General features: G+C 39.9%; 6 protein-coding genes across 7 annotated transcripts; 3 read left to right on the top strand and 3 right to left on the bottom strand.

Annotated features, from left to right (window-relative positions):
* Positions 1-2,392: 2,392 nt before the first annotated feature.
* LOC119554455 (ninjurin-1) lies at positions 2,393-3,114 on the top strand. The gene is made up of 3 exons (XM_037865367.1): positions 2,393-2,651; positions 2,761-2,915; positions 2,968-3,114. Exons 1-3 carry the CDS (start codon positions 2,393-2,395, stop codon positions 3,097-3,099), a joined length of 546 nt encoding a protein of 181 aa, XP_037721295.1. The 3' UTR covers positions 3,100-3,114.
* Positions 3,102-8,326, bottom strand: LOC119554454 (short/branched chain specific acyl-CoA dehydrogenase, mitochondrial). The gene is made up of 4 exons (XM_037865366.1): positions 8,167-8,326; positions 7,993-8,101; positions 4,445-4,923; positions 3,102-3,943 (listed from the first exon to the last, which is right to left on the bottom strand). Exons 1-4 carry the CDS (start codon positions 8,200-8,202, stop codon positions 3,320-3,322), a joined length of 1,248 nt encoding a protein of 415 aa, XP_037721294.1. The 5' UTR covers positions 8,203-8,326; the 3' UTR covers positions 3,102-3,319.
* A 3,066-nt stretch (positions 8,327-11,392) lies between these two features.
* On the top strand, positions 11,393-12,367 carry LOC119555028 (60S ribosomal protein L26). Its single transcript, XM_037866174.1, has 2 exons — positions 11,393-11,519; positions 11,755-12,367. Exon 2 carries the CDS (start codon positions 11,769-11,771, stop codon positions 12,216-12,218), a length of 450 nt encoding a protein of 149 aa, XP_037722102.1. The 5' UTR covers positions 11,393-11,519; positions 11,755-11,768; the 3' UTR covers positions 12,219-12,367.
* Positions 12,368-14,420: 2,053 nt separating this feature from the next.
* LOC119553593 (gametocyte-specific factor 1 homolog) lies at positions 14,421-15,479 on the bottom strand. The gene is made up of 2 exons (XM_037864043.1): positions 15,207-15,479; positions 14,421-15,151 (listed from the first exon to the last, which is right to left on the bottom strand). The coding sequence occupies exons 1-2, from the start codon at positions 15,381-15,383 to the stop codon at positions 14,807-14,809; spliced, it is 522 nt and encodes a 173-aa protein (XP_037719971.1). The 5' UTR covers positions 15,384-15,479; the 3' UTR covers positions 14,421-14,806.
* Positions 15,480-15,891: 412 nt separating this feature from the next.
* Positions 15,892-17,442, top strand: LOC119555529 (corepressor interacting with RBPJ 1). 2 transcript variants are annotated; one of them, XM_037866958.1, is made up of 3 exons: positions 15,909-15,917; positions 15,985-16,077; positions 16,359-17,442. In XM_037866958.1, exons 2-3 carry the CDS (start codon positions 16,006-16,008, stop codon positions 17,385-17,387), a joined length of 1,101 nt encoding a protein of 366 aa, XP_037722886.1. In that variant the 5' UTR covers positions 15,909-15,917; positions 15,985-16,005; the 3' UTR covers positions 17,388-17,442. The 2 variants fall into 2 exon arrangements, with proteins under 2 accessions (XP_037722885.1, XP_037722886.1); XM_037866957.1 differs by having other exon boundaries at positions 15,892-16,077.
* Positions 17,443-17,551: 109 nt separating this feature from the next.
* LOC119555528 (COP9 signalosome complex subunit 1b) lies at positions 17,552-19,391 on the bottom strand. Its single transcript, XM_037866954.1, has 2 exons — positions 19,256-19,391; positions 17,552-19,184 (listed from the first exon to the last, which is right to left on the bottom strand). Exons 1-2 carry the CDS (start codon positions 19,286-19,288, stop codon positions 17,643-17,645), a joined length of 1,575 nt encoding a protein of 524 aa, XP_037722882.1. The 5' UTR covers positions 19,289-19,391; the 3' UTR covers positions 17,552-17,642.
* Positions 19,392-20,523: the final 1,132 nt, after the last annotated feature.

Raw genomic sequence — 20,523 nt, 5'->3', positions numbered from 1 at the left:
ACAACGGCAGTCGCAATCGCATGAATGAAGCCACACAGAGAGTCAAACATGGGTAACTAGAGAAAGCCCTACACTGGCACTAAAAAAGGTATAATAAATTAACACAGGGCCTATTATAGTAACACAAAAATTATCATTAACAAAAGGGTTCTTCAAAAGTTTTAGGGATCGATTCGGTCGACTTCAAAATTGTAATATATTCAAAATACTTAAACAAATTAAAACTTGTTTATGGGGATTGCCTTACCACTTAAATGACTACGGATTTAAAATCACTTTGATATGAATTTTAGGTGTCTAAAAGTATCCAGTAAATGAGGGGTAGTCGTTTTTCCTAATTATTTCATTGTGGTTCCATGTTTTTGTTGCATACTTTTAGAAGCCCAAGTTACATTTAAAAGAAATTTCAAACTGTGATGGATTTTGGTGGCTGCCAGAATGACAAGTAAAATGGAACTATTTTCTAGTATCTCATCTCCATCACAAAAAAAAAATCTGATCAAATTGACTAACCCACAACAGCTAAATTTTACCAACGATATTGTAACTCTTACAACAAAAAAATACAAAAAAGTTAATATTTTATAGTTATTGAACTATTAAATAGAAACTTAAGGAACTACAAAATAATTAACTTATTTTTTAAAGTAGTAAAATATTTTTCAAAGTTACACAACTTTCCTTATTGTAATATTTTATTACTCAACATTGTTTGTGTATAGGAGGTCAAAAAAAGAAAAAAACGCTGTTGTCGTATATAGACTATAAGATACCCAATACTCCTTTTCCCATTTTTAAAATCATATACATTATTATTCCCGTTTTTGCGGATTAATTCACTTAAGTTTTGATTCCATAGGTCTTGAACTTCAAGACATATTTCTTCGTACTTCCAGGTTTTCAGAGCTCACTTAACCCGCATTTGTTTTAAGTGTAAGGGAGCTCCACGAAGAGAGGGCCGTGTGGGAGAGAGCGCCAGCTCCAGTCATAACAAACAACGAACAAAGTGGCAAACAAACTACACGTGCTACGCTACACAAGACCTGTGGTGGCGAGGGGCGGAGTGGGAGTGGCGGGGAACTGAGAGAAAGCCGGTTGCAAAGAGAGAGCCATTGAGTTTGTCCTTTTTGGTAGCGGCTTCTTGGGGAGGGGAAAACGGGGATCAAAGGATAAGAGCCGCAGAACAACGGTTGTGTTTTACGACTGGGAGCAACGAGGGGGTGTCGTGACGCACTAGTTCCTTTCCGTTCTGCAATGCGACACGATTTTCGAGGGCGGTTCCAAAATAAATAGCCACAAAAATGGAGAAAAAACCAATAAATTCTTTTAATTGATCAAACTCAAAAATGTTTAGGCTAGCAAATCACCTAGTGTAAAAACCTCAAATTACTTTTACCATGTTGAATTTTGGCTTTAGTAAAATCATAAGCCAAATTTTTTCGTGCTGCTAAATGTTTCTCCCAAAATCATGTTGAGATCATCTAAGATTAGAATCGAATCACGTGTTTAAAAATAGATAAACAGACAAATAAAATACTGTAGAACAGATTGAGGTATCTCCCCCGATCAACTGTTGAGATAAACAGTGATTTACAGAAAATACCACTACCAAAATCAAGTATATTAAAGAAACGCTATTGCCAGTTGAATAAAATATATGAATGAATAAGAGGAATATTTAATTGAATATCAGATACAGTAAAAACACTTTCTTTTTATTGTCGTATCAGGTCCATTGAATCAGAACTTTTCTAGCTGCCCTCCAACTATGCGATGGGATACTGGCATGTGACAGCTGTCTGTTAAGTTTACAAGCTTATTGATAAAGAATCTATAATTACTTCCAAGAGGTAAGCCTGATTTAAATATCAATTTTTAAAGAGTCTTTAAAATATAGAGTTGAAAAGTAGCTCAAAAATTTGCTTTGAACTTTGAGAGTGGAATGTAAACTGTGGTTGCGCATGCCAAAGATTCTTGTCTGTGGGTCATGTTTGTTCAGGTTTTGTGCCTTTTTTTATTTACCACTTCCCGTGAGAAGCATAAAACAAAAGGGTTATTGAGATGGGGATAACCAAACGAAAACTCCTCAGTTTAATGTACTATATTTAAAAATAAATTTCATACACCCACTTAACATGTGTACATTCTAAATTAGTTTCCTTAGCATACTTTAAGGCAAACATACTTAGTAAGTACCTCAACCATCAGGTTTTCAAGTCGTCAGCCCCCAACTGCCACCAGTTTTTTGGGGCAGTTGGGTCAGTGTCATTCCTGTTTATCTTTTGGTAGACCGCAGTTCAACTGTGGTTTCCATGCTCAAAAACAAGGAAAGCTTCTCGCATTCTTTAAAGAAAAGTATTTAAATGCTTATTGTTCGACGAACACTCCAACAATGGACAGCAACGAGGTGACAATATCTTTAGAGGATTCCCCCAGCTCCGGGGGAAGTTTCGCCAGCACAACCAGTGGACCTTGTTGCGGTTCAGGAAGGGATTTGGTTGTGGACATGGAGGTGGATGATAAGGATAAAGGAGATGAGCAGTTTCATTTGAGAGCTCCCGTTGACTTGCAGAAATCGAAGGGTACAAATAAGTATTCCAGCGATCTGTCTGGAGGAAATAGCTATGCTGCAAACAAAAATGTGGCTGAAGGTAAGAACCTATAGGTTCTTATAGTACTATAGTAAACAAATCCGATGAAAGTATAAAAATGTTTTAATAAGAACATTGTTAATACCGAAGTGTTTGTCTACTTTTCCAGGCCTCATGGATATAGCCTTGCTCTCGGCTAATGCTAATCAACTCCGCTTTTTAATCACCTACAATGACAAGGCCTCCACCTACGTATACAGTATGATTATGGTGATACTTTCCCTGGTGCTGCAGCTCTTAGTGGGAATAATGCTGATTTTCAAAGTAAGTAATAGATCAATAAATAACAAAAGGTACTTATACCACAACCACACAGCGACGGCTGAAGCGATTCAAAAACCGGAGCTATGAAAGAACCAATGATCTGCTGGTGATGGGAGTTTTTATGATCACAGTGGTCAACATACTGCTGGCTGCTTTCACCACAACCGATGGAGGCACTCATTGAAATACCTTTTTTATATATTTTATGGATGTAAATATTTTAATTGTATTTTATACAACATAACAGAAGAAACTATGTGGTAAATGCTAAGGTAACATGGAGAGAACCGATAACGGATGGCCGTCAGAATTTTTCCAGCGGTTCCCACGCATAAATGCACTTGACGTATCTGACGTACGATATCTCAGCTTGTGTGGGGGATTTGTGGGGTGGACTAGAGTTCCTAGCCGGAGTACTCCTTCTTGATGCTCTTGGCAATGGTGCTGAGCTGCATGTTGGTGGTGCCCTCGTAGATGGCTCCGATCTTCACGTCACGGTAGTACTTCTCCTGGGGGAAATCGCGGGTGAAGCCAACGCCTCCCATCCAGTCGACGCACTTGATGGCCGCCCTCTGGGCCACCTCCGAGGCGTAGTACTTGGCCATGGCAGCCTCCTTCTGGAAGGGCACTCCCTGCTCCTGCAGACGAGCCGCATTGTAGGTCATCAGGCGGGCGGCCTCGATTTCCGTGGCCACGGTGGCGATCTGGTGCTGCATCGACTGGAAGTTGTAGATGGCTTCTCCGAACTGCTTGCGCTCCAGCAGATACGGAATGGTGGCATCGAAGGTTCCCTGGGCCAGACCCACCATCTGCGCGGCGATTCCGATGCGACCCTCGTTCAGGAAGCCGGCGGCGTACTTGTAGCCATGTCCGAAGGTTCCCAGGATGTTCTCCTCGGGCACGCGCACGTTGTCGAAGGTCAGCTGGCAGGTTCCGGAGGCACGGATGCCCAACTTGTCCTCGGGCTTGTTCACAATCAGTCCGGGGGTCTCGCGATCCACAATGAAGGTGGTGATGCCACGGTAGCCCTGTAATAAATGTAAAAATATTGGTTTATATATGTGATTATATGTGACTCAAATTTATTTCAAATCATTAATATCAGTATCAAATAATAAGTGAATTTTTTGACATATTACGCAAACATATTCAAAACATGTTAATATCCCATTTAAAAGTCATTTTACTGATTTCTTATTCAACGATCTGTAATCAACTGAACTTTAAACTCCCGGCGATTAGGTGGCAATCGTTTAAAATAACATAATGATTAGCTATGGAAAATATTGTGTGTTCGATTAGGGGCCTGTAAAAAAGTGAAAACTAATCTAATATAAATAATGGAAAATCTATGACTAAAAGTAGATGAATTTACTTTACACTCAGAGGTTGTTCGAAAGATGATATGTATAGATGTTACTAAAATATTTCATCACTATTTGATTTTAAGAACATAAGACCGAATTAAGATTGGAAGAACTGAAAGTGAAAAAAATGGCTTGCTTTAAAGTTTAAACCTATCTACTTACATCCTCTGGCTTGGCATTGGCGAAGATCAGGAAGACTCCAGCCACATCGGAGTTGGAGATCCACATCTTGGAGCCGTTAATCACGTAGTGGTTGCCGTCCTTCTTGGCCACCGTCTTCAGGGAGAAGGCGTCTGATCCTGCTCCGGGTTCGGTCAAGGCGAAGCTTCCGGCGTACTCCTGGGCCAACTTGGGCAGGTACTTGGCCTTCTGCTCGGCATTGCCGAACTTGATCATCAGCGAGTTGACCAGAGTGTTGTGGATGTCCACAAAGGCGGCCACGGCGGGATCAATCTTGGAGAGCTCCTCCACCACGATGATGTTGGTCATGAAGTTGCAGCCACTGCCTCCCAGCTCGGTATCGATCTCAATGCCCATCAGACCGTTCTCGAAAACTGCCTTAACCACGGAGGGATCGAATTTGTGCTCGAAGTCCATTTTCTTGACCAAGGGCTGGATCTGCTCCTGGGCCAGTTTGGCAACTGAAATAAAAGAAGAAACAATGTATTACCATTTAAATAATATTAATAAATATTAAACTTTCAAAAACCTCGAAAAATAAACAATTTGGTTTAAAAAATATTTTAAAATAGAAACTTAGTGATATTGATATTAAATTAGTTATTAGAAAAATAGAATTTATTACTTTTACACAGAAACAAAGGTAATCAAGATAAATGTATAAAACTAAAACCATGTTACCATTTTTCTTCAAAAACTGAACATCGCAAAGAACACCCAAACGATCAGTAGAGAAGCTTTTTATCAAAGTTTCCTTAAACACGTTTTCTTAAAAAGTCTGGTCTAAAGCTTTTTGCTTTTTATTCTTTCTACCTCTTTTTCCTATAAGGGGCCCGATGTTTGCTCTCGGCCTGCTGTTTGTATAAGTTTAGTTATTTATTTTTCTACATGTAGTCAGATAAAAAATCGTTGTGTGGGTTGTGCGTGTGTACTTTTTATCAGCGGATTCTCCGATCGCGTGGGGCTCTCGCAGCTGTCTTTTTAGCTAATTCTATTATTCTCTCAGCGTTCATATGTATTATTGATCTTTTTAAAGCATTTTTCTTGACATTGTTTTTCAGCTTGGAAAGCAAGCAACTGGTACACACCCACAAAAGTTCTCACACCTTCGACTTTCCTTTCTTATTCACTTTCCTGCCGTTTTGCATACATATCAAAATATTTCGTTTCTTGGGGAATGCTTGAATTATTGACAAACTTTATATATTCATTTAGTTTTCCAACCATATGGGCAGGGTCAATAGTTTTCTGACAGATGTGACCCGTCCCACTGGACTCGATGGTAAATTTGCTCTATTCCAAACAATTTTTCTTGAAATATTTAATACAAAATGACACAAAATCAATTTTTTCGATTTCTTTATAATTTTGCTATTAATTTTAAAATATTGCCACCTTTAATGGTTTCTGGATATGAATTCGCAATGCGCAACTGTACTTGGCTGAAGGCAAATGCCTTCCCTAAATAATGTTTCAAATAAATGAGTTTCTGTCCTTTACCTATTTTTAAAAGAAAATCTAAATAAAATGTTTTATTTATGTACTTTTAGTAGCTTAAATAATAATAAATAATAATAATAATAATAAATATTACCAAACAAATTAGAAATTGACACTGCGGGGTTTAGTTATTATAAGCATTTTTATCTATAGATCATTAAACTGAAAGTATAAGTGTTACCTGTACCATTACTTAAAATGAAAACACTTTGAAAAAAATAAAAAACCAGTTTCAGTTCATGCACTTAGCCACTTTGCATTCAGCTCAGATTACGCAACAGTCAGACTATATAGACACATACCACTTAGAATTATTTGTACGTATGCATGTAAGAAATTGGAAGCCATATAGATTAAGACCAATTTAGTGATTGATAAGCAGAACAAAGAAAAATTCATTGGTTAAAAAAATATAAAAATGTAACCTTCCCAACTAGGAATTAACCGGATTGCGGGAGAAATAGTCCTCCCACTCAGCTAATTCAACTCTCTAGGGAAGGGCGCCCGACCAAGTGCCACGCCCCTGGTTGCCCGGCGTGATCACTAGAACAGTATTCACAGGTGGGCAGGGGGCGTGGCACAGCCGCATTTAATGCTCTATCACAAGTGTAACGCTATTCGGTTGACGTTTAAAACCAGAACCAAACAGCTGACTGACCTGTGAAATTTTGGATAGGATAACTAATGGATAAAACATCAAATAATACTGGAAACCACCCACGCTTTTTACTACAGATGGGTTCGATCGATCGGTCCGAGACTCGAACACGCGCTTTGGTAAATATTTTTTCTTATTTACCGGCCGCTCAACGTGGAACACCACGGCCAGCCGAGAAAAAGCAGCGGCGAAATTCGAAGTTGAGTGGTGGCGGCAACCGAGAGTTATTTTTAGACCGTCTATGTATATGTGAGCGGGAGCGGGTGTACGCCTGTGTACGTGCCGACCCACCCCCTTTTCCTTTAGCTCCCTGATGGTGAGTTTACCACCGATATTTTGTATTCCCTATTATTTTGTTTAATAGGAAAAAAATATGAATATTAAGGAAAGAACTAAGGTGAGAGGAAAGTTTTACCCTCAAAAAGCTCGAGATAAGGTTAGACCTTGAACTTGCCAGGCTGGCAGCTTTTTGGGTAGTATTTTCAGTTTTTAAATGCGGTAAATCATAAATTTTTTGACACTTTTTACCTTAACATACTTTAACAAAACAAAAATTCCGATTGTTGGAACAAATAAAAAATAAAAAATTTACTTTTTGATAATATTTTATAATTGAAAAGTTCTTAAAAGGTGGCTGTCAGTAAGAATGGATAGGAATATTTTATGCAAATTATTTAGCTTTTTAAATAAGCATTATAGCTCTTCAGAAAAATTTCAGGAATGGAAAATTTGTTACTTAAAATAATAGAATATTTTTTAAAAGACACCGAAGTAATTTTAAAAAAAATTGTTACTTAAATTAACCTATAAACCATTATAAGAAAACTAATATTAATTAAAAAAAAATTATAAAAATAAAATATATATGTAGAAATAATAATATTTGCTGAAATAAACTAAGCAATGGAAAAGATAAAATCGCTTGATCATAAAAAGAAAAAAATATTCTGCTATGTTAATATATAGACAAACATCACATAGTAAATGACCAAACCAGCCCACTGATATTCATTGTCATTTTACTTACAATAACAAAATAAAAATGTGCTTATCTGGCAAACGTTATTCTCTATTCCCTCACTAAACACACTTTATCAGCAAAAAAGGGAATACAACTGAAAAATATTAATATTTCCATGGTGCAGCAACACTTTAGCTAGTTAGTATAATGGAAATGTTAATAAATAACACCAAGAGCATCGCCTCTTTGCGATGCTCTGAGTTACGTAACAAGCAAGTCAATCTAAACAGCATAAAAATATCTAAAACTCGACATGGACATGGAAAAAAACATGCTTATCAAAATGGGTCTACTATTGGCCTTACAAAGTACAGAGCACGATGGTCTATATAAATCTAGGGCGAAACTCACCAGTCTCCTTCATCATTTTCTCATCGTCGGTAAGGAAAGTGAGGGGTGGGGGCAGACCCGCTGCCGAGGACATCGCAGCATTTTGCTGACGTGCAGCGGCATTAGCCAGCTAAAAAATAAGAAATCAAATTAATTGAACCAAAAATGAGATCTGAGGGGGCGTGGCAAACTCACCATGCGCACGGGCAGTTTCTTCAGGCTGTTCATCATCTTGAGTGCAGTGGAAAAATTAATTTAATCAAGGGGCCAAACTGGACTTTCTTTGGGGTTTCGATCCAACAATCCAACACGGATTCAACACCACAACGGCAACAGTTGGCTGCTCACACGCGATTGAATGCCCATTCTCCAGCAGCAGATACGATCGGCAAGAGCAGCTAGATTTTGAAAAAGCTTTTCCCCACTAAACTTTCTTTGGGGTTTCGATCCCCCAGACACCACAACACCAACAACACCACAACGGCAACGGCAAAACCGCGATTGAATTTTTTTGTTTAAGTTTGGACTATAATTTGCTTGGAAACTGTTATGGGAGTTATTTTTATCTGAAAGGTTGGCAAAAATAATAATTAAGGAGAATTTTTTTTTATTTTTTACTCCATGTAAATTAAAGTTATACACAATCTTAACAAAAAAAGGGCATCGCCATATCTTTGCTTCTGTCAAATGGATAAATTTTTTTAATATTTTTAAAATCCTGTATAAATGGTATAACATCGTGATAAAAATATGAAACCGTTTTAAGACCATAATGAAAATCTCGATACGTTTCACAAAGAATCACTCTTATATGCCACTGATCTTTGTGTGTATAGCAAGGTATATTACAGAATTATAATTCTTATATCCTTCATATAAATCTAAAACACGTGTAGTTATAATGGAGGCAACAAGGCAATTTAACCACCTTGCTCGCTGTGTTGAAATTCAGTTTAGTGGGGAAAAGCTTTTTCAAAATCTAGCTGCTCTTGCGATCGTATCTGCTGCTGGAGAATGGGCATTCAATCGCTCTCTCGGAGAGCAGAGAGCAGATCTTGCATCTCCCTTTTTTACTGACACTTACGCTGAGGCTGTCTCCCTTTTTTGCTGACACTTACGTTTTGCCGTTGCCGTTGTGGTGTCTTTTTCAAAATCTAGCTGCCTTGCGATCGTATATGCTTCTGGAGAATGGGCATTCAAGATCAGTGGCATATAAATGGAATCCTTTTTTATCGTCTAAATTGTTAGACTCAATATAATTGTTTAATGGAAAATTGACTAGTCCTTAAATGTGTTGGAAATAGTTTTCAAGCCAAAGTCGGCTGCAAAAAAACACTTCTTTAAATTTAAAAGTAACAGCGGCAACGAGTTCCGCAACACGTACAGGGTACAACAGCTGTCGGCACAGACAAAATAGATGGCTACTGAATTTCTAAAATTTCTGCCTGAACAGGGTACTAGCAAGGTCACACTACCCGAAAGTGTTGTAAAGCGCATGGCCTGTGGTTTGACAGCTCATCACGTAGACACTGTTATCGATATAAATCAACTAAATAAAAGTTAATAGCCTATTCAGACTACTGACAGCGACGAAATTCGCAACAGCGACTTTTACTTCCATAAAATGTACATCCAATAGACGGGTAAGAGTCGCTTCAAATCGCTATTACCCTCTGCACATTATTGTTCACATAAGGAATCGCTGAAGCAAGAACTGATAATAGGCATAAACAAACCATAACCGACTGGAGAGGCCGTGTAAATTGAAACGCAAAACTAAATACAATTTCAACAAGAAAGGAAGTTAGCTTAGGCAAGCCGAAGCTTATATACCCTTGCAGCTATAATTATTAAATTTAAAAACACAAAAAATGATATTCCCAATAGTATAAGATAATATGTCAAAAAACACCGAAGCTATAATTTGTTTTATATTATTTTCCTACCAATTTTCCGATCGTTCCTATGGCAGCTATATGATATAGTCGTCCGATTTTGACAAAATTAAATTCGAAATTCAGAACTAACTAAAAAATGTAATTTCCAAGCGTAGGAGGTTATATGTTAAAAAACACCGAAGCTATATTTTTTGTTTCATATTATTTTCCTACCAATTTTCCGATCGTTCCTATGGCAGCTATATGATATAGTCGTCCGATTTCGATAAAATTTAATTCAAAACTCAAACCTAATTAAAAAATGTTATTTCCAAGCTTAGGAGGTTATATGCTAAAAAACACCAAAGATGTAATTTTTTTTCATTTATTTGTCCGATTATTCCTATGGGAGCTATAAGATATAGTTGTACGATCCAGCTGGTTCCGACTTATATACTACCTGCAAAAGATATAAGACTTTTGGGAAAGTTTCAGCCCAATAGCTTTAAAACTGAGAGACTAGTTTGCGTAGAAACGGACGTTCAGACGGACAGACGGACAGACGGACATGGCTAGATCGACTCGTCTAGTCATGCTGATCAAGAATATATATACTTTATGGGACCGGAAACGTCTCCTTCACTGCGTTGCAAACTTCTGACTGAAACCAATATACCCTCTGCAAGGGTATAACAATAGCAAGTGGAATATTTTTCGAGCCATATGATTTCGCCATTGTTCTTGGCCAATTGCGTAAGAAAAAGATTTCAATTCAAGCAAGCTTTGTAAAAATGGAATTGGAACTATTGAAGACCCACAAACTCCTGGGAAAAGTTTCGCCCTTGAAATTTCAATTTAAATTTCAATTTAAATTTCATTTAGATGGACCTATAAAAGTATTTAAACACCCTCCTGGCATACGTACCTCTCATCACATCGTTTATTTAAGCAACGAGATGGGGACATCTTCATGAAAATTTTCGATTGAGCAGAAATGCTTTTAATGCTTGGTCTTGCCAAAAGGGGAAACAAACCAGGTTGAACATTCCCCAAAAAAAAGGGATATCCCTAGGGTCGATACGACTTTGAGTAAAATTCTTTTATTCGAATTAAGTTTGCATTTGTTATAAAGTTTCAAAAATTTCCCTAACGACAGCTGACAGGAGCAAAATGCATCCCCTACCCAAAAATATCCCACAACACCATGTACGGAGATTTCCGCTGAAGCGGAGCTGAAGCGACTTTTACCCGTCAATTTCTAGCGCATGTACTACATGGGGAAAAAGTCGCTGAATCGGAATTTGGTCGCTGATGCAGAAACACCTCTGTCTGAATATACTTAGATGGATATCGAAACACCTCCGTCTGAATATACTCAGATCGTAAGCATAGTACTCATAGTACTCATAGTACTCGAAATACAGTTGCACCAGTCCTGAAAACTAGTGTTATTCAAGGATCTACTTTTTGCCCAGGGTCCACAATAACTGAAAACTTTTTGTCGGCAAGACTGAAACTGTTTCTCTATAACTTTAAAAGCGGAGTGTGCAGAGGGTATTACAAAAGCATCCGATATCAGCATAACTATCGCCATCTCTAACGCGGTCCTTTTTACCACCCCTAACGGCGGCCCATCTGTCAAAATTCTTTCTTTTCGTTGATTTTTCGACGGTGAGTGCGTTTTTTGCGTAAATATCGTATTTGGCCGGCATCAACAGATTTTATGCCCCGCAAACGATGAAATTAAACGGAGAAAGCGTCGCGCAACTCCGCTGTGCAATTATTGGGGGCTCGCAGAAATCTGTTTGCGCGAAATTCGGTGAAAATTCCCCCAAAGAGATTTCTGTGACGCCCCGATAGTTCCGGATAAACCCCCACTTACGCAGTGTCCACTTCCCGTTTACAGCCCGCACAAGCAAGATGAAGCAGAACCCGTTCGTGTCGTCGTCGCGCAGGAAGAACCGCAAGCGCCACTTCCAGGCGCCCTCCCACATCCGCCGGCGCCTCATGTCCGCGCCCCTGTCCAAGGAGCTGCGCCAGAAGTACAACGTGCGCTCCATGCCCATCCGCCGGGACGACGAGGTGCAGGTGATCCGCGGCCACTTCAAGGGCAACCAGGTGGGCAAGGTGGTGCAGTCGTACCGCAAGAAGTTCGTCGTCTACATCGAGAAGATCCAGCGCGAGAACGCCAACGGCACCAACGTCTACGTGGGCATCCACCCCAGCAAGGTGCTGATCGTCAAGCTGAAGCTCGACAAGGACCGCAAGGCCATCCTGGAGCGCCGCGGCAAGGGTCGTCTGGCCGCTCTCGGCAAGGACAAGGGCAAGTACACCGAGGAGACCGCCGCCCAGCCCATGGAGACCGCGTAAATCGCCGGTTGAGACTCTTCGCTGGAACCCTTGGACGTCGCTGTTTACTGTTTTTACCGTAACGCTTAGTGTAAAAAACAAAACATCTTAAAAATCGCGTGTGGAACCGGCGCCATTCTTTACAATAAAGAAACGTTGATTCTCGCAAATGGACTATGTTGGCGTTTTCCTTAAATGGATCAAGTTTTAAATGCACCTAGGGATCGATCTGAACTGGATAACTTGTTGAGCTTCTATGAATGCCATGTGGTTTAGATTACGATCATTATTGATTTGTTGGATTTCGAATCTTAGCCAAGTTCGGAAATTTACTTTCCTGTATTTCCTTGAGTTCTATTGGGGCCTTGAGTAATTTTTGCCCAAGGTTATGATTAGAATTCTAAAACATTTAAAAATGCCGAGTTCCTGAAGTTTAGTAAAATTGTTGACTTTTATAAAATTCCATTTTCTGCCGCGCAACTCGTGGTTTGTTGTATTGCTGCCACGGTTTTGTTTATTTGGTTGATATAGCATTCTTAAACAATTTAACTTAATATTTTGTATATAGATTATGTTATTCAAATTCAAATAACTACTCTCTGAATTTATAACTAAACATTTCGAAATTGATATGCATTGTTATTCTGACCCAGAATATACTAATTTAGTTTACATTACGATTCGAAATTTTTGGCAAAAATATAAAATCAAATCAGGTTTATAGGTAGTCAAATGGGAAATTAAAAATAAATACGATAAGGTAAGAGTTAAGTCCTTGAAGCCTGTATTACATCTCCATCGAAATGATAAACAATTTATTCGAAACATTACTGTGATGTTGGTGGTCACATGTTTAACAGCAATGTGAAGAGAACGATATGCATACGTACTTTTGATATTAATTTCTTATTTATTGTTTTATATTGTGTTATAGTTTTCTATTTTTGTTACTGACTATTCTAGTGAAGCCGTTCATGATGCGCATTTATACGACCTGAAATTTAAATGGTCGAAAATGTCTCCTTCACTTCGTTGCACATTTCCGACTAAATTCTTATACTCTGCAAGGATATTTTTCTTATTGACCAAATAATCTTTTATTCCCATTTCTATATGTGGGTGTACACCGTTATAAAGACATATTTGCTATACGAGTTTAATTCAAACACACAGATTTAGCCACAGGGGCTTATAAAGTTTTTATACCCGTTACTCGTAGAGTAAAAGGGTATACTAGATTCGTCGGAAAGTATGTAACAGGCAGAAGGAAGCGTTTCCGACCCCATAAAGTGTATATATTCTTGATCAGGATCACTACCCGAGTCGATCTAGCCATGTCCGGATGAACGCTGAGATCTCGGAAACTATAAGAGCTGAGATTTGGCGAGAAGATTCCTGGGCTTCTTACGCAGCGCAAGTTTGTTTTAGCGGAGTGCCACGCCCACTCTAACGCCCACAAACCGCCCAAAACTGTGGCTTCTTCAGTTTTGATGTTAGAATAAAGATTTTAGCTGAAATGTATTATCATCATCAATACCTATCGATTGACCCAAAAAAAAGTTTGCCACGCCCACTTTAACGCCCACAAATTTCAAAAAATCGGTAAATATGAACGTGGATATCTCGGAAACTATCAAAGATAGTGAATTGGGATCTCAGATTTAGATTCCGTAGCCTTGTACGCAGCGCAAGTTTGTTATGCGAATATGCCACGCCCATTCTAACGCCTACAAACCGCCCAAGCCTGTGGCGCCCACAATTTTCACGCTAGATAAAAAATTTTAACTGAAATGTATTGGTCCCGTAAATACCTATCGATTGATCCAAAAAAAAATGTTGCCACGCCCACTCTAACGCCCATAACGCCTAAGTCTGTCTTCCGCCGGAAGGTGGCGCATTTCAATCACGCTTTGCTGCTTGCATATCTCCATTTCCCTTTGGTCCCTTTAGCTGAGTAACGGGTATCTGATATCCGAGGTACTCGACTATAGCGTTCTTCCTTGTTTTTTAATAAAAACTTGCCAATGAATTTTAAAACGAAATATTTGGTTATTAAGGTTCTGAAAAGTATTTTCAAAAAAGTCCTGATCTCTGAAAACCCGTTCTTGATTTTTTAAGCCTTTACAAACATGGGAATATGGTGTTATGAGAAGTGGTTCTTCAGCTATGTAGGCCAAGTAATACATATTATTAATTTAAAAATGGGAAATAAAAGTCGGAAAATGTATTTTAATTTTTTTTATTTGTTGGAGAGAAGGCACTTGTTTTATTTTCAACAAATAGTTTATATTTATATATTTTTTTTTTTTGTTAGCATTAAGAATTCGACATTGCGTTTCAAAAGCAACTCAACTAAATCTTAATGTGAATGAAATTAGATTTGGCTTTTGACTGATATGTATAATTCTTGATTTTAAGAATTATATTATTAATCGCCAAATATTTTTGTATATTACTGCTCAACTCAAATCGAAACCTTTCTTAGTTAAGAGCACAAGCTAAATCGGCATTTTAAAACGTGATCCCTTGGTTTTCTGAATTTGTGAGCTCAGTTAAAGCCTCTAAAAATACTTTGGTTTTTGTTCGGGGGGAATCTTTGTATATTCCAGCTACTGACGCCTTGAGTATGGCGTCCACGCTTCATAGGGCGCGGGACGAGTCTCCGCGCGTTTCTTAGCCTTTGGGGGCTTCTCCTCCTTGTAATCCTCGCCAAACTGACGACGATTCTCCTCCTTGATAAAAGCCTTTCGCTGTGAGGGAAACAATCCATTCGGTTCCCTCACTATGTTGGCCGTGGAGCAATAGACCTGCGGATCGTAGTCGGGGACATCATCGTCGTCCCAGTTTTCTTCGCACTCGATCTTGGCGTGTCTGGTGTCTTCGTTCAGAACAGCAGGTGCACTCGTCTGATAGTGCACTATAATCTTCCGATCCTCACACGATTTGGTGTGTTGCTGTTTGGTGTTCAGAAGTTAAGCGGAGTTCAGTAAATATTCTGATTTTACTCACAAAAAACTCGGGCTCCGGAATAAGATGCGCCTTGTTAAAGGGACAAACCATCAGTTCCACCGTGTCTTTGTAGATCACACGGCATTTCAGGATGTGCTGCTGGAGTTTCTTGCGCAGCATTTTGTGCTCCTTATTGTACGGGCAGTAAACCATTTGCGATTCGTCATAGCTCTCCATCGTTTTATATTAATTGATTGATATTAAGAAAAAAGAATTAAAGAGAAGAACCAAGTTTCAGATTTCCCGACAGCTTGAGTGTTGGGCAGCACTATAACGAGGTAAAACAGTATTGGTATTACTACTAAAACAACCGATAGTTTCTGACTTTTTAGTGACTATTATTCTGGAACACATTCGTGCCAACCTCCAAATTCGAATAATTTTTTTTAATTGTTTGTAAGCAAAATAAAATTTCATACCATTAGACAAAAACTAATATAAAATACATAAATATTTACAAAATTTCTAAATAAATGTAGAATCGTTGAATTATTTGTTAATAATATTTTAAGGAACGCAATTTAAAATAACTTTAGATAGACCCTGTGGCAACCAACGATGTATCGATTGCAAACACGGTTTTGTGCGGTCATCCCTGGCTGCACACATTTCTCAACACTGCTTCAGTAATACAAATTTATCGATGTTTAACATCGATATAAAAATATAGAACATCGAGGTAAATAAATGTGTTTGCCATCACTAGTACATGTAAAAACAACGCAGCTGAAAATATTTATCAAAATAGCGAAATCCTCAATTTGTATACCATTAATAGCTAATAAGACAAAACAGAAAGATGGGCAAGGGCTTCAACAACTACATGTGTAAGAAATTCTTCCACCCCGCCTCCAGGGACAATCTCAAGAGGGTAAGTGGATCCAGGTCCTGATAAAAAACATAATTATATACAGTGGGTCACATCTCACTTGAACGAATTATCTCTTGAAATCTTGAACAACCCATAAATACTGAACAAATATGAAAGCAATAAAAACTATTTAATTGTTTCATAATTTTTCGAAAATAACTCTAAAAAATAAATTTTTTTTTTTTGAAACCACAAAACCAAAAAAGTGGTTTGGACAAACTGACCCACCGTACATACTTCGCAAGAATGGAGCCTTACAATGTAGTCATATCCTTTTGCAGGTGTGGATGGCGGAGCAGCAGGCGGAGGCGTACAAGAAGAAGCAGGAGGAGCTGCGCAACCAGTACGAGAAGGAGCAGAATCTGCACGAGAACAAGGCGATGCTCAGCAAGGACAGCAAGGACAAGTTGAGCGTGAATTTCATGTACGAACCTCCGCCGGGAGTGCGAAAGGAGCGCGAAAAGGACGACAACGAGCCGGAGTACAAGTTTGAGTGGCAGAGAAAGTACAACGCTCCCAGGGAGTCGTACTGCAAGGGCGACACTGAGATCCGGGACCAGCCTTTTGGCATCCAAGTGCGCAACGTGCGCTGCCTCAAATGCCACAAATGGGGCCACATCAACACGGACAAAGAGTGCACCATGTACAGCATTTCGATGAGCGAGGCTCGCAAACTGCATGCGGAAACCGAGGCCAGCGACATCATGGCCAAGAACGTGCTGGAAGAGCAGATGAAGGAGGACGGCCTCATGATGAAGCGATCGGCGCTGGAGCTTCAGAGTATCAAGACCATCCAGCAGCAGCACCAGCTGGTGCCGAGCGACGGCGAAGAGGAGGCCAACGCCGATCAGCAAAACCCAGAGCTCGTATTCCTCAAATCGCTGTCCAAGAAACAAAAGCTAAAGCTGCTCAAGAAACTAGAGAAGATTGAACGAATGAAGCGCAAGGGCGAGAGTATCAAAAAACCATCCAAGAAGAAATCGAAAAGGCAAAAAGAGGATAAGGACAGCAAGAAAAAAAAATCTAAGAAAGAAAAATCAGGCAGAAAAGGAAGGAAATCTTCAGTTAGCGGCAGTTCAGACTCCTTATCTTCCTCGAGTAGCAGCGATTCCGAGGACAACCACAAAAGTAATCATAAGGAAGACAAAAGAAGTGGTCATCAAAGGTCTAAGGACTCGGAGCACACCCACCAACGACGAAGAGATGAAAGTAGGCATCGCAGGGTTAGATCCCGCTCCAGAAATCGGTCGCGGTCCGCCAGTAAAGACAGAAGGCGGGAAAGCGAGCGCAAGGAGTACTCCAGGCGATAGTATTATCTTTGTAATACCACACCAATAAATTTTAACATTTTATATCATACAATTATTTAAATGTTGTTTAACTTGAATTACAACGTTCTGTAAGTTCAATTTTGCAAATTAATCAAGTAAACAAAAAAACAATTTTAATAAAATTTCGGTATTTTTTCGGTAAATTTCCTTTTCTTATTTAGCTTTGCTATATCTTTATTTAGCCAGTGTGTGATATATATAGTTCAAATAGTTAATCGGTTATTAAGTGCTGCCCTAAATTCTGGCTAGCTGAGCAGTTGTAGAGGATCCAGCAGAGACGCAAAGTTCGGCGCCGTGGTTGCTACTGCCCTCTCTGGAAACGTTCTTCACGTGGATATGGCTTTTGAGCATCGCCGCCCGGAGGACGAGCATCCTGGTATGACGCTGGTACTGCTTGCCCATGATCAAAGCCCTCTCAAAGGTGCTATTCCTTTGATCGGCCTCCTTGGCGTACAGGATCTTGTTGTGCGAATCGATGCGCGCCTGGATCTGCCCGTCCAATATCAACTGCATCACCTCGTTCTCCAAATCGCCCACCGATGAGTTAAAGGCCATTGCCATTTTGTGCATATCTGCCGACATGTAGGGGCTAAAGTACTGGATTAGAGCGCGATTACGTATTTTAGTGTACAAAGTGGTCACATGGGGCGCAATGTACATGTCCACCAGCAGATTGTCCCTGATCTCATCCAATAGGGTCAAACAGGAGGCGTACTTGCTTTCGTAGAACTTGAATATAATATCCCTTAGTTGAGGCTCAAGTTCTAAGAAGAGTTTGAAGGATGTGGAAGCGATAACCAAGCGCTTAAGCTCCGGCCGATCAAAGGTGGCCAGGGCGCAAAGGCCGCCATAGACCGCCACATTGCTGGTGGAGATCATCTCGGGAAAGTCGCAGTGATCGAAGTTTGCATTGAGAAAGTGCTTGGCGGCCACTTTGTACTTCTTCTGCTGCAGTTCCGCCAAACCAGCAGCGCATTCCAGTCGGGTATGCACCTGGGCATTGGCCTCCTTGGAGCCCTCGGCAAAGTCCGGAGTGCTTTCTGCCTTGGATATGTAGCTCATGACATGAGCCCAGTTCTGAAGATAAATGGAAACCTTGATTACGTTCAGGCACATGTTCACCACATGCTTTCCGCTGGTGCAGTAATCTCTGGCCCGGGAATAGCATTTCAGAGCATTGGTGAGGTCACCACAACTAAGGTAATGGTCAGCCAGGTCATCGTGACCCCGACGAATGCTCTCCTTGATGGAATTGGACTTGTAGTTCTTAAGGTCGGAGTCCAGCTTCTCCAGCTTTAGGGCCGCCTTCTTCATCTTGGTGTCTACCCACCCGGCGTCGTAAGCGAAGGCATCCTTCTCGCCAGCAGGCTGAGCCTGTCCCTGAGCCTGGGCCACAGGTTGAGCAGCGATATCCGGAAGAGGTGCAGCTGCTGGAGCACCGGCAGGACCTGCAGCTGCTCCCTGATCTCCGCCAGCATTCGCCGGCGGAGCTGGCGCGTTCCCGGCATTCAGGTCACTCAAACGCTTGTGCAGCACCTGGTACAGATTGACGTTGTAGGTGGTCTGAACGTAGGTGATAGCCATTTTCAGTGCCTCCACTGCCAAAACCGGGCAGACGTCGGCCACATAAATCAAGCGATGAAGTCGCACGATCCCGGCATATTGGTTGGCGTACACCTCGAGATCGATGCTGGGATTCTCCACGACAATCTGCTGCTCCTCGTTGTTCTCATTGTCCTCGTTCGGCGCATCCACTTGCATCGGCTCCACGGCGTTCTATTGTTCAAGAAATACACCATTTTTGCTGATTGCACTCCCCTAGATAGTGTGATTTGGGTGTCATTTACCTGCATAAGAGGAGGCATCGGCAGCACGGGCATCCTGCGTTTATTTTCTACGAAAACTCAAGAGAAATGCACCAATTCTGCCAAGTTATTGTTTATATGTGAAGAAATACTCCGATTTCAGATTTTTCTTGCAACGATAACCGGTACAAACTAGAGATTGATAATCGAGCCGCAGTATTTTTGCTAATCGATAAATGATAATAGCACGCTTACACTATAGCTGCGTGTTTGCGTTGGAGTTTCAAGCTGATTTTTGTTCACATACATTTCTTTTAAGCGAAAACAGCTGATCGGCATTTTCTTCATTGCTTTTAGAAAATAGATCATGGATAAGATTTCCGTTCATAAAAGCTTAGTGAAAAATGAATAGGGACTATAATGAGCCAGCAGAAACGCCACAAGAATTTCCACAAATTATAGCCGTTTGGACCCTTTTAAGAATTAATAACACCTTAATAAAAACCTTTGATGTTGTTGATGAATCATGCATTCATTATCATTAGAATGATTGATGAAACCAACAATTATCTGCTAAAATATGCTTACATATGGAATTGGATACAAATTACAAACTACAAAGAGAAAAATTCATCGATGACAGCAACTAGGCTGTAACTAAAAGCTAAGCTTTAATTAAAAATTCATTGATGACGTCAGCTGGCTGTTATCAGTTAAAAATTCACCAGTATTTCAACGACGACATTAGCCACAATTCATCGATGTCATCAGTCAAAAATTCATCAAGAATTCATCGAAGACATCAGCTGGGCTGTTATTAACTATTCATCGACGATAAAAGCAAGGCTGTCATCAGTCAAAAATTCATCAAGAATTTATTGGTGACAGCTGCTAGGTTTTTAATGGCACGCAAAATGTTGTAAAACGTTGTTGTCATTGAAGACGGCAGTCACTGAATATTTCATCAACAATTCATCAATGACGGCAGCTAGGCAGACCTCTGCGAAAAATTCATCAACAATTTACAGATGACGGCAGCGAGTAAAAAAAATCATAATTCCAAGACGGCAGCTAGGTAAATTCATCACCTTTAAACAACATGTTATCATTATTACTTAATTTTAGTAGAGTTTATATTAGAGAGAAAGAGAGAGTAGTTCCTGACACTATTTTCGAATAATAGCGTCGGCGCGACCGGAGTCGAAGTAAGTCGGGGACAGACTATATAATTTGCAGCTGTGCATCTTGCCATTATCGCCTAAAAAATTCGTTTTGTCTGGTTTGATAAGCGGATACACCCTTCCGAAGTA

Source organism: Drosophila subpulchrella, chromosome 3L (genome assembly GCF_014743375.2).
Source record: "Drosophila subpulchrella strain 33 F10 #4 breed RU33 chromosome 3L, RU_Dsub_v1.1 Primary Assembly, whole genome shotgun sequence".
NCBI classification, from domain to species: domain Eukaryota; kingdom Metazoa; phylum Arthropoda; class Insecta; order Diptera; family Drosophilidae; genus Drosophila; species Drosophila subpulchrella.
The sequence above is the reverse complement of the archived record's forward strand: the minus strand, read 5'-3'. Positions and strand labels throughout refer to the sequence as shown.